General features: G+C 35.2%; 1 protein-coding gene across 1 annotated transcript in view; it reads right to left on the bottom strand.

Annotated features, from left to right (window-relative positions):
- Positions 1-12,637, bottom strand: part of ND-75 (NADH dehydrogenase (ubiquinone) 75 kDa subunit) — a 139,537-nt gene that overhangs the window by 63,667 nt on the left and 63,233 nt on the right. Inside the window, exon 6 of the mRNA XM_090373926.1 lies at positions 5,894-5,975. Within this exon, the coding sequence (XP_090230052.1) occupies positions 5,894-5,975 (82 nt within the window). The remainder of the gene's footprint in view (positions 1-5,893; positions 5,976-12,637) is intronic.

Genomic DNA, 12,637 nt, shown 5'->3' with positions numbered 1-12,637 from the left:
ATTAGGCAGGCAAAGGCAGATTATGAGAAATCCTTGGCAAAGGATGCAAAGAAAAACAGAAAAGAGTTCTTTACCTATTTAAACTCGAGAAGGAAAGGGATGAATCAGATTGGTCCACTGGATGTTGATGGTTCAACAGTTGAGGATCCAGCTCAGGTGGCTAACAATCTAAACGAGTATTTTGCATCTACATTCACACATGAGGAGTTATTCAGGAAGTGAATGTCGTAGGTGAAGTAAACATTGGCAGTGAGCTAGATGATTTTCTAATAACTGAGAGGAAAGTGGAGGAGAAATTGTTGAGGATAAACATAAAAAAGGCACCCGGGGTGGATGGGATCTATCCAGTTTTAAAGGAGGCAGCAAAGGAAGTAAGCAAACCCCTAGCCATAATTATGAGAGCTTCTTTGGACTCAGGGGAGGTACCCATGGACTGGAGATGTGCAAATGTAACCCCAATTCACAAAGGAGGATCAAAGGCTGACACAAGTAATTAATGACCTGTTAGTTTAACTTCGGTTCCAGGAAAATTAATGGAGGCAATGGTTAAAGAAGCACTGCAGGATCATCTGGACAAGAATTCAGTTATAGCTCAGACACAGCATGGGTTTGTTAAGGGCAGGTCTTGTCTGACCAATTTGATTGGATACTATGATGTAGTCACAAAAGAACTGGATGCAGGGAATAACTTTGATATTATATATTTGGATCTTAGAAAGGCTTTTGATACTGTTGCGCATGGAAGACTGCTGCACAAATTGGAGAAGTGTGGCATTCGAGGCAAATTGCTGCTATGGATAAAGGGATGGTTGAGTGGCAGAAGACAGAGAGTGGTAATCAATGGACACTGCTCAACGTGGACTAATGTTATTAGTGGAGTTCCTCAGGGTTCAGTGTTGGGTCCATTGTTGTTTTCTGTATTTATAAATGATATTGATGATGGTGTATCAGGCTTAATGTCCAAGTTTGCAGACGATACAAAGGTTGGCAGGGTTGTTAAGGACACTACTGATACTATGCTGCTGCAACAGGATCTGGAAAGGTTGAGCAGATGGGCTGAGAGGTGGCAAATGAAGTTTAACATTGACAAATGTAAAGTACTACACATGGGAAACAGTAACCCCAGATCAACGTATCAACTCTGTGGTACTACGCTGACAGTGGTAGAGAATGAAAAGGACCTGGGGGTAATTGTGCAGGCAGATATGAAGTTCTCTGAGCAGTGCAGACGAGCTGCAAGAGTAGCTCATGGTGTCTTGTCAATGATATACAGGAATTTTTCTAGCAGGGACAGGGATGTGATTATTCCCTTGTATAAGGCATTGGTCAGGCCACACCTTGAGTACTGTATACAGGTCTGGAGGCCTCATTTCAAGAAGGATGTAGAGCTGCTGGAACGAGTACAGAGAAGGGCAACAAGATTAGTGAATGGAACAAAGGGTTGCTCTTATGAAGAAAGGCTTAAGTTTTGCAAATTACAGAGCCTGGAGACTAGGCATCGCCGAGGTGATCTGATAGAGGTGTACAAGGCTTTGAATGGCTTGAGCATGCTCAATGCCGATGGAATTCTTCCTCTTACTCAGAATAATCACCTGAGAGGGCATAAATTCAAATTGAGGAAGGACGGATGTCGGATAGATATGCGGAAATTCGCCTTTAGCCAGCGGGCAGTTGGTTTGTGGAATAGACTTCCATCGCTTGTTGTTGAAGTTGATAGCCTAAACAAATTTAAGGCTCAGCTGGACAGGTATTTCGAACGAATTGAGGGGTGAAATGGGAGTAGTGGTTGTTTTTTTTTTTTTTTCTTTTTTTTTGGCTGATGCTGAATAAGCTTGCTTTCTTGCATCATATGCCTCTACTAATGCTAATGCTAATGCTAACTCCCTGACTTATGTAAAGGATGAATTCCGCAGAACTCTGCGTAAGTCGAGTTTTACGTAAGTCGGAATTTCCCTAAGGGCTTATGCAGCACTCGCAACTATGCACACTGAATTTGATTGAAGCAAAAAAGAAATGTTCAACAAACATGTAAATAGAATTATTTATTCAATTTTTGTTTATACCATGCATAGAAAAAATTACAAAAGTATGCAATTCAAAAATTTTTAAATTTTAAAATTGCAAAAAAACATCAGCATCTCCATCTGATAAGTACACCGCTGCAGATGTTGATCTGTGGAAATTTAGAAGGGTTTTTCTCCAACACATCACAAAATATCTCTGCTGCTGCAGAATCAACACTGGCAACTTCACGGCATAGGTAGATGACTTTCATCAACCAGTGAAATACCACCACTTTGCTTATTGGAGGGTTGAAGTGGTGAAACCCATGTTTAGTCTCTAGAGCAAAGTTTCTGGCATCCCCCTCCCCCCATACTTCTCCTTCAACCCATGCACGGTACTAAGCACTATAGGTTTTGATACCTTTCGTGTTTAGAGTTTTTCATAAAAAAAATAAAAATAAAAAATACTTTAACGTTGTGGAAACCAGCACAATGCTTGAACAAATTAAACCACCTGTTGCTTGCCACAAACTTGGCTTAGGAGTTTACCGTACTTATCCTTAATATATTCATAAATACTTCTTGCTTTTGCTTGAATGGTCATTAGACTCAAGGGCACTTGCTTCTCAATCTGATTTTCCATCCATATTATTAATAGCTTTTCCATCTTCAATATAGCACCTGAACGCTGTTTTGTGATCACGGTTAATCTTAAATGCATTGATCCATTAATATGATCTTTTACACGCGCACTGTCCTTTAAAATAGCATTCACTGCTGAAGCAGCGAGACCTAATCCTGGTGCAATAAATGACAAACTTTGCCCTGCTTCATACTTCTTAACCATTTTCATCTTCATTTCTAAATCAATTTTGTTTCGTTTCCTAGCACTGCCACCACTTTCACTTTCCGTTGGTCGCTTTCCCTTCAACATTGTAATAAGTTCGTAAATACGAATGAAGAAAAGATTCTGAAAATTTATTTGTTTTTTATATATGATTGAAGATTTCAGTGAATCGCACTTCACCATAATAACATAAAAACCCACACAATCCAGTTATCAGTATTATCACAAATGCAATAAGATCGCTTTTACTACCCGTTTATAACTGGATGCACTAACAGAAAAGCCCAATAAAGTGGAAAATACAAATTATTTTTATTGTTTTATGGTCGTGACCTCCAGAAATGTTCTTTAGAAAAATATCAACAAAGCCATTCAAAATTGATTCTTATAACAGAACATATGATAACGATGAAAGGGTAGTGCTTCATTATAAAAATGATAAAAATTATTGGGTTCAACATTGTGATGTTTTCACAATATCTCCATTTATTCCTATAGGATACAAAATACATTTCCATTATTTTTTTTTTAAGTTTACACTAACCTGCAAAAACATGTAAAGTTGAATTTACAGAAGTCGAATATTACTTAAGTCAGGGAGCTCCTATATATATTCTTTGTCCTCTGGATATTTCTATTTGTATATCATTTTCATATGTATAACATTTGAAACCTAAAATCTATTTGTATAACATTTTCATCTCAAGTTCACATTTGAGGAGACTAGTAACTGGCACATCAGAAAAAGCTACTGGCTGCATTGTAGAAGGCAAATTGTGTACTGAATTATCTTACTTTTGGATTAATGGTCCACAGTTTTGGTTAAACAAAGGCAGAATTCATCAAAATGGCCTTTTGTTTCTGCCATATTACTGGTAGTGCAAATGGTATACATTTCATTTTTCCACTCAGCTATCCTTAAAGTTTCACTGCCCAAGAGATAAGTAGATCAAAATAAACCCAGGGTTTATCCTGATGTCCTATTTTGCAGCCAGATACAGATCATAAGCATTTCTGATCTTAGAAGAAACTGTTATTTACTGCTGCTCAATTACATACTCACTACAAAAATAACAGAAACTGATGGGTTTATTAATATACTGATGTAACTTTTTCAGTTCTCACACAAGAAACATTGCTGACCGGGCTAGCCGGGTGGGTAAAATGCCTGCCTGGCAACCCAAAGGTCGTAGGTTCGAATCCCACCTCGGGCTTGGATCAGAGTACAAAATTCTAAAACCTTGGGAGGTGCAATATGGTCACAGAAGCCGATGCGTCAAAAACTAACAAAAAAAAAAAAAAAAAAAAACAAGAAACATTTTACACAGGATAGACAAACTGACTTCAAGTCGTATATTAATATTTTGCAGCCAAATTATAAATCATAAGCTTCTTGATTTTAGGAAAAAAAATGTTATTTGATGTTGCTCAATTACATACTCACCACAAAGATAACAGAAACCATTGGGTTTATTGCAAAATGCTGACACAATATTTCAATTCTCATATAAGAAATATTCACACAAGACAAATTACAGAAACACACACAAACAACTCATTTCAAGTTACATTAAATACAAGTGATTAATTTCATATGTGAAGTTTAATATAATAGTGCATCACTTCACAGCTCAGTGAAGTTTCCTCACATTATAAAGTAACCCAACTGGTCAAAAAGTGCTGCAACATGTCACAACCTGTCATATAATGAGTATCATCTGCAGTCTAACTTTTTGGAAAACAGGCCTTGAGCTTTGGGTTGCATATCACAAAACTTTATAGCAACAAATGACTTAAAATAAATTTATAAATTTTTTTTTTTTTTATCCTCGCCTTTTCCCATTATTATATGGGGTCAGCGTTTTTATTGTTTTGGCATGCATGCAATTTTTTTTTTTACGGTCGGATGCCCTTCCTGATGCCAACCCTCACCCTTTATCCGGGCTGGGAATATGCGGTGGTCATTCAGTGACCTGCCACATCCTCCGTATTTGGTGGGTACGGGCTTGAACCCTGGTCTAATCAAGAAGCACATGCTATGCACTACTGCTCCTGCCCACCTGGCTATGGAGGTGCCAAAATAAATTTATTAAAATATCTACTTAAAATACTAAAATAGAGATAAAATATAAAATAAAATAAAATATGGATAGCTGATGAAGAGGCACTTCGTCTCAAAAGCTGCTGTATATTTTATTAGTTTTATCCATATTTTATTGTATTTTAATGCTTTTATCTTATTATATTTTAACACTTTTATCTTATTGAATTTTAACACTTTTATTTTATATTATATTTTATCTCTGTTTTAGTATTTTATGTAGATATTATTTTAATAAATTTTTTTTAAGTCAGTTTGTCGGTTGTTGCTAGAAAGTTTTGTGAGTTTTAACTTTTAATGATTTAAGGCCAACAGGTTTGTCAGTCTTCAGGAAAATGAATTTCTGAAATATAATCATAATTCCTACTATCACATAAAATAAAATAATAAGATTTAAAAAAAATCCAGCATGACAGGAATATTTTCATACAGTCATTTTATAATAACTGAGGAAAAGTACATTACAAAGAATGTTTAACTTATTTTAGCAGAAAACAAAAAAAAAAAGATTTTTAATGCTGTTGTTAAAAATTTTGTTGCTTTTTAACCTAGAATAATTAACTTCAGACAGACCTATAAGAGCAGCCTACAATTAATTTTTGGCTAAAATGATATGTTTGATGCCTAAGAGGTACTTCATATCACTTATGGCAGTTGTACCAATTTTTATGGAGACAATAAATATATTAATGACAAGACTTTTATAATTACATTTTTATAAAATTATACATTGAAGATGTGGCAACTAGTTAATAATATTCACATTTTATGAAAATATTTTGTACAAAGTCAAATAAAAAATATGTTTATAAAATGAACTATCAAAAATCTTGGCAGAGCCTTTAAAAGAAAAACAAATATATAAAACACAAATAGAAAAGAAGCAAGCTCAAATAATTATTTTTGGAAATGCCAAAAACAAAATAAATAATTAAAAAATACCTGAAGATCACATTCTCCACCCTGGTCACAAATTGGACAATCCAATGGATGGTTAATCAAAAGAAATTCCATTACTCCCTCCCTAGAAGCAAAAAAAATATATTTCACAATCATTGTAACTTTGAAACTATGATTATTTAATTCAGTAAAAGCTACATAGCAGTGTTCTCCCCAGAAAATTTTGCCAGCGGGTGGCATTATGAAATAACCAGGTGGGGAAGTATAATGTTTTGCAATATTATAAAATTTTCTGTTATTTATAAATGTTAATAAATAATATTTATTAACAGTGGGGATAAGTGGAAATGCATTTTTTAGCTATTTGAAATAGTACAGGGTGTGAAACACTCTGCCTGCCTGTTGCAGGTCATATAACTTTTTTGCCTAATTTAAGCGATCTTAACTTAAGTAACTTGAGCGATCCAGAGCAAAAATTAATTGCATAATTTAACATTATATGCTCCTGTCGCATTGACCTCGATCGCATAGTGTGTTCAAATTAATATTGATCAAGATCTGGCGAGCAGTACCATACGGTACCACAAGAATCACTTAAATTTTAGCCGGGCAGTCAGTTAAATTCACAGGGTGGTGCACCTATTAGATAGGTCCTGGGGAGAACACTGCATAGATTATGCAAATAGTAAACTGAGGCATAATCTTGTTCTTCTACGGATTTAGTGATCAGAATTTAAACTGCAGTAAGTAATGATATTGTTTAATACTAAAGACAGAACACACTTCATGTTGATAAGGACATACATTAGACAAGACAGTTCTCAGTACAGTAATCTCATAGGCCATATGGCTTTTCCCATATTAAATAAATGAAGTTTTAATTTCTTATACCAATTACAGCTCACACACAGCTGATTAATTATTCCCAAGTCATCAGAAATATGCTAATTGAGACCACCCACTATCTCATGAGAGATAAGTATGACACAAAACAGATTATCATAATGGCATCTCAATCTTTCCAAAAAATATCAGAGTAGCCTTTCGATGAAAGGCTACTCTGATTTTTATTCATTTAACAGTGAATGTTATCTAAGAGCCACTTTTTTAAGGTGGCTCACAGATAACAAGTTTGTTCTATCTTAAGTACTGGACCACAGTGTTACTTAAGATGGTAAATTAAATTCAGCTAAATACTTAGGAGAAGGTAGTCCTCAATTTATTAATCACTCTGGCACTTAAATGCAGTACTTTTTAAAACTTTTCTGTGCTACATCTAATTGTATTGAGCTCAAGGAATTCAACCTGTCAAAGTATGTATGTGCTCTATATTGGCCATCCACTAAATATAGTTTTGTTTCATACAATCTTTGAATGGTGTGTTTATGAATACATCAACAGAGCAAACCAATTTCAAAGAATTAACTGCTATATCTGTAATATTAGATAAATTCACTTTAAGATTTTTAGTTAAGTATCCAAAAACACAATTCCTAAAATTAACAATGCACTTTTCCTTTGCAGACCACCCTTTATAAATATAATCAAACATATTTCACAAAATCAACCATCAAACATATTTCACAAAATCAACCATCAAAATATTATCAATCCAACCTTTTCATCAAAATACACTGTATATTTTGATGAAAAGGTCAGATTATGAATATTTTGATAGTTAAACATAAGCTCGATCAATATTTTCTGGCTCTATTGAGCAAATTGTGTTAATCTCTAAACAGTCTCAGTAACAGTAGTAACTTCAAAACATATCAGTATTGGCAACCTGATTAACCTTTTGAGGTGAAGTTCGACAAAATCAAAGTTAAAATTTTTTTCAGTGCAATGCAAAATTTTATTTCTCTGCAGTCGCTGGAAAGCTTGCAACTTCCCTGCAATGTGTGATTTTTTGTGTTGCTGAGAATTAACTACAACAGATGATTGATAACTCCCCCAGACAATTTGCATCACCAAATATATTATTTTTGCAGTTTCAGCATTGCAATTTCTGCATTTTCACAGCATTGTTACTAAAAGTGACAACACCACAAAACTTCATATTGTCAGTTGGTATCGAACTTTTCCCAGCATCATTTGTATATTTTATAAATTGGAGAAATATGCACAAAGAACAAGTATTCTCTCACTGTAGCATACTCTGAATGCTGTATATCCATTCTTGTACAAATGTAATGATGCATAAAGTATATGAGAATACATTTCAGATGCTTTTATTTTTATCAAAAGATTAATTTTTTGGACAGAAAATTCTGGTTACCTGAAATTTTTATATATTTTCCCTGTCTGCTAGTGATTTCAGTATTTCACTATTTCATTGCCTCTTTCTGTGTGTGGTAATTAGAGTGTACACATGTATTCTCAAAGAGAATAGTTGTTCAGGAAGTAGCAAGTGCACCCTTGATCTGTGCTACCAACCCGAATCTTTCCAGTAGTTTCCTTATCCCCTCCTTGTTTCAATTAACAGTTTCTAAACCCTTAGGCCTCCTTTGTGAAACTGAATTCCATCTTTATTAAGGATTTCCTCTACCATCTAGGCTGAAGGAATTTGATAAAAATTACCAATTGTGTGGGATACTAATGTATTATGGGAAGTGTTTAAGCGATTTATCCTGGAAGTCACTAACATATCATTCCAGTGGTGAAGTGCTGCTAATGAAAAAATACCAAAATGGACAACAAGGGGTTTTGAAAGTATAATTAAGAAAAAGAAAAAAGTCTGGAACAGTTACATGGACAGAAATGTCCTTGAGCTGGTTCTCACTGGGGATCTTAGCAATAAAGACTATTACAGCACACAAACCAACAGCAGATAGTAACCTATATTCCATAAAACAGGTAGTGGAAAAAATAAATTTCAGTAGTCCAAGGAAAAAAGGTGGGCCCTCAATTTTAGGTGGATTATAGTAGACGAAGGATTTTTTGGGCTCAACTGCAAAGAGAGACAGCTATATACTGTGGGATGCTAATGTATAATGGGAAGCATTTAAGAGATTTATCCTAGAAGTCATTAACACATCATTCCAGTGGTGAAGTGCTGCTAATGAAAAATACTAAAATGGATAAGAGTTTTGAAAAGTGTGATTAAAAAAAAAGAAAAAAAGCCTGGAACAGCAAAAAACTATATGGAGAAACTGATTCATATGAAAATTGATAAGCATAGCTGTACAAAACTTCTAAACAGGCAAAAGCTAAGTATAAGAAATCAGACAGAGAATATTAAGAAGGGGACAAGAAGTTCTTTTTATATAAGAAATAAGACAATAAATCAAATAAGTCCTTTACAAAGTGGAAGCTTGTTTGTTATTTGTTATTTGGTTTTAAGGAGCATTAGCAACTAAAGCCAATATGGCTTTAGTTGCTAATGCTCCTTAAAATCCACCGCTCGAGGATATGCGGTGGTCATTCCCTGACCTTTCCGCATCCCCCGTATTTGGTGGTGACGGACTCGAACCCCGGTCTAATCAAGAAGAGTGTGTTACGCACTGCTGCTGCTCCTTCCCATCTGGCTACGGAGGCACACAAAGTGGAAGCAACAGATCCATTGAAAACCAAGATGAAGTACAGATGACTTAAATACAGCAGGTACTTAGCAGTGATCATTACGACTGAAAATGCATTTCAACTATGATTAAGCGATAAAAAGAAATCAGTATGCTGTACAAGCTTGGGGGGATACAAGGACTAATAGTTTAACAGTAGCCATAGGCAGAGGTGAAGGTGATTCTTGCACAACTTCTATTAGAATAAGTAGTGACCTGGAGCGAGGGGTGTTGGGAGTCTCAGGGATGGATGGCAGTCATCCTGAAATAGGTGGGTACAGCAGGCCCCCGTTATAACGCGGTTCGCTTTACGCTGATTCGCTATAACGCTGTTCTTATATTATAACCACTATCTGACTATAACGCTATCACAGATCACTATAACGCTCTTTTACAGATTGCATTTTTGGCATATTTAACAAAATCATTTCATTTGATGGAGTCGATAGCTTAAAAATTAATATAAAAAATACGGTTAAAACGTTTCCCACGCCGACTTGAGAAATATTTCCACGCTCACTGAAATTCTCTCGCGCGCTAATTTAATTGCAGTACAGTGACTTGTTACGTAGTTCCGAGATCAACATTTTAAAAAATGATCAAGTATATTGCTTGTAATATTTGCGTTATATGCATTTATCCGAGGTCTAGTCATCACTCAGTACAGTAATAGACATCGTGCATAACGGACAGTTTACTTGAACATTGTATCATAATTAATGCAACCAACGCAGTTACATTTTCGAAGAGTTAATAATGGCCAATAAGAATAAAAAAGCAACAACGTCTGGGCACAGTACGAAGACTATAAATGTAAGAAAAATACTACTGAATTTGAAAATTAAATTAGACGTTTTGAAGCGGATGTGTGCCATAATTTAGGACTTGCAAGTTTAACTGTAAGAACAATTATAAAAAAAAATAAAGAATTAATTTTAGCAGTGGGAAAGATAGCTGTTCCACTGCAAGCAACAAGGGCTAGGCCGGCTATTACGATTGAAATGGAAAGACTTTTAACTAATTTTATTGAAGATAATATCCAATGCAGAATTCAGTTAAGTTAAATATTATAAATAATAAAAAAGAGAGAGAGAGAGATTAGCCTATATGATGATCTGAAGAAAACTCACCTAAAAAAAAAAAAAAAAAAAAGTGGAACCATTTAAAACTAGTAAGGGCTAGTTGAATAGATTTAAAATCCAGGGAGAAGCCGCAAGTGCAGATCAAAGAGGCCGAAAGTTTCAAAAAAGAACTTGTTAAAATTATTGAAGAGGGGTATTATGTGTTATACTTCTCAACAAGTTTTTAACATAGATGAAGCAGGACTTTTGTGGAAATGATTGCCTACAAGAAGTTTCATATTGAAAGAAGATAAAACATGCCAGGTTTCAAAGCGGCGAAGGATCGATTGACTTTATTGTTGGTGGTAACGCTGCGAGAGATTTAAAATTAATACCCCTTTTAGTTTATTTGGAAGAGGGCCAAAGTTCAACCCAAAATCGACACATTTTTCATAATTAAATTAAATCAATTTAGATCAATTAAATTCATGATTTTAATTGGAATTTTAAGTTTAATTTTGATACATAAGTAGTTACCATATAATTATATACGTAACTAATGTAGAATATTTTATAAGTACAAATATTTGAATATTAAATATTTTGACCGACATTTGTGTATCTTTTCACTACCGCTTATTGTTGATTAGGAAATATCCTATGGAACCGACCGCATCTCACAAATACATATGTTACCTTATGGGAATTCGGCGCTCGCTTAGCGCGGATTCACTTAGCACTCTGTTTTTCCGGAACGCATGATCAACGTTAAGCGGGGGTCACCTGTATATGGGATGTGTTAGGGTAACTAGGAATAGGCACATGTATACCAATGCTAGAAGTATAGTAAATAAATTTGATGAATTTGAAGTGTTGGTCAAGACATCAAAGGCGGATATTGTTGGGATAGCAGAGACGTGGTGTCACACAGACATAAGGAATGCAGAACTGGAATTTGGGGAGTACAATGTGTACAGAAAGGATAGACAGGATAGAAAGGGAGCAGGTGTTATGCTGTTAATTAAGAAAAACATAAAATCAAAAGAAGTGCACTCAGTTGATATAGATGAACAGTGCACTGTTGAGTCAGTTTGGTGTGACATAAGCACTACGAAAGCAAAAATAAGAGTAGGAGTGTGTTATAGGCCTAATGACTCGAATGAGTACAATGAACAATTGTACAGAGAAATAGAGTGGGCTAGTAAATCAGAATGTCTTATAATGGGGGATTTTAACTTCCCAGATATTGACTGGAACTTGTGGGTTGGTCACTCACACACTAGTCAGACTTTTGTGGATTTATTGGATGATTATTTTCTGCAGCAGCATGTTCGAGAGGCAACCAGAGAGAGTAATACTCTTGATCTGGTTATCAGCAGTGTTCATTCGTGTATTAAGAATTTGCAGATAAAGGAACCACTAGGTGGCAGTGAACACAGTGTACTGATGTGGGATTTACTTAAAGATTTAATTACCATCAGGGGTAAAGAAAAGGATTTTTGCTTCCGTAAAGGTGAGTACAGTGGTCTCAACTGACAATGTTACCAACAGTAAATTCAAAGTGGGAAGCATTCAAGGAATTAATCGTGGATGCTACTAAAAGTTTCGTACCTATTACGAAATATTGTTCAAGGTTTAGGCCTAAATGGTTATCTAATGAACTAATGAGACTCGTAACAGAGAAGAAAAATGCATGGGATGCATATAAATTTTCAAGCGGCTCAGAAGCCTATGGCAGATATAAGTTAGTCTGTAATCAGGTCACAAAGGAGGTTAGGCAGGCAAAGGCAGATTACGATAAATCCTTGGCAAAAGATGCTAAGAAAAACAGCAAGGATTTCTTTACTTATATAAACTCTAAAAGGAAGGGGATGAATCTGATTGGTCCACTTGACATCGATGGTTCGAGTGTTGATGATCCTGCTCAGATAGCAAACAAACTGAATGAGTATTTTGCATCTACATTCACACATGAGGAATTATTAAGGTTTGAAAATGGCAGAAGGTTATCAAATTGTAGCAGGATACTTAATGATTTTGTAATAACTGAAAGCAAAGTGGAGGAGAAATTGTTGAAGTTAAACATAAGAAAAGCACCTGGGGTGGATGGGATCTATCCAGTTATATTAAAGGAGGCAGCAAAGCAATTAAGCAAACCCTTAGCC

This window comes from Mastigoproctus giganteus, chromosome 5 (assembly GCF_048544385.1).
Source record: "Mastigoproctus giganteus isolate SK-2022 chromosome 5, ASM4854438v1, whole genome shotgun sequence".
Classification (NCBI taxonomy): Eukaryota; Metazoa; Arthropoda; class Arachnida; order Uropygi; family Thelyphonidae; genus Mastigoproctus; species Mastigoproctus giganteus.
Note: the sequence above shows the minus strand (reverse complement) of the source record. Positions and strands in the feature narration are given on the sequence as shown.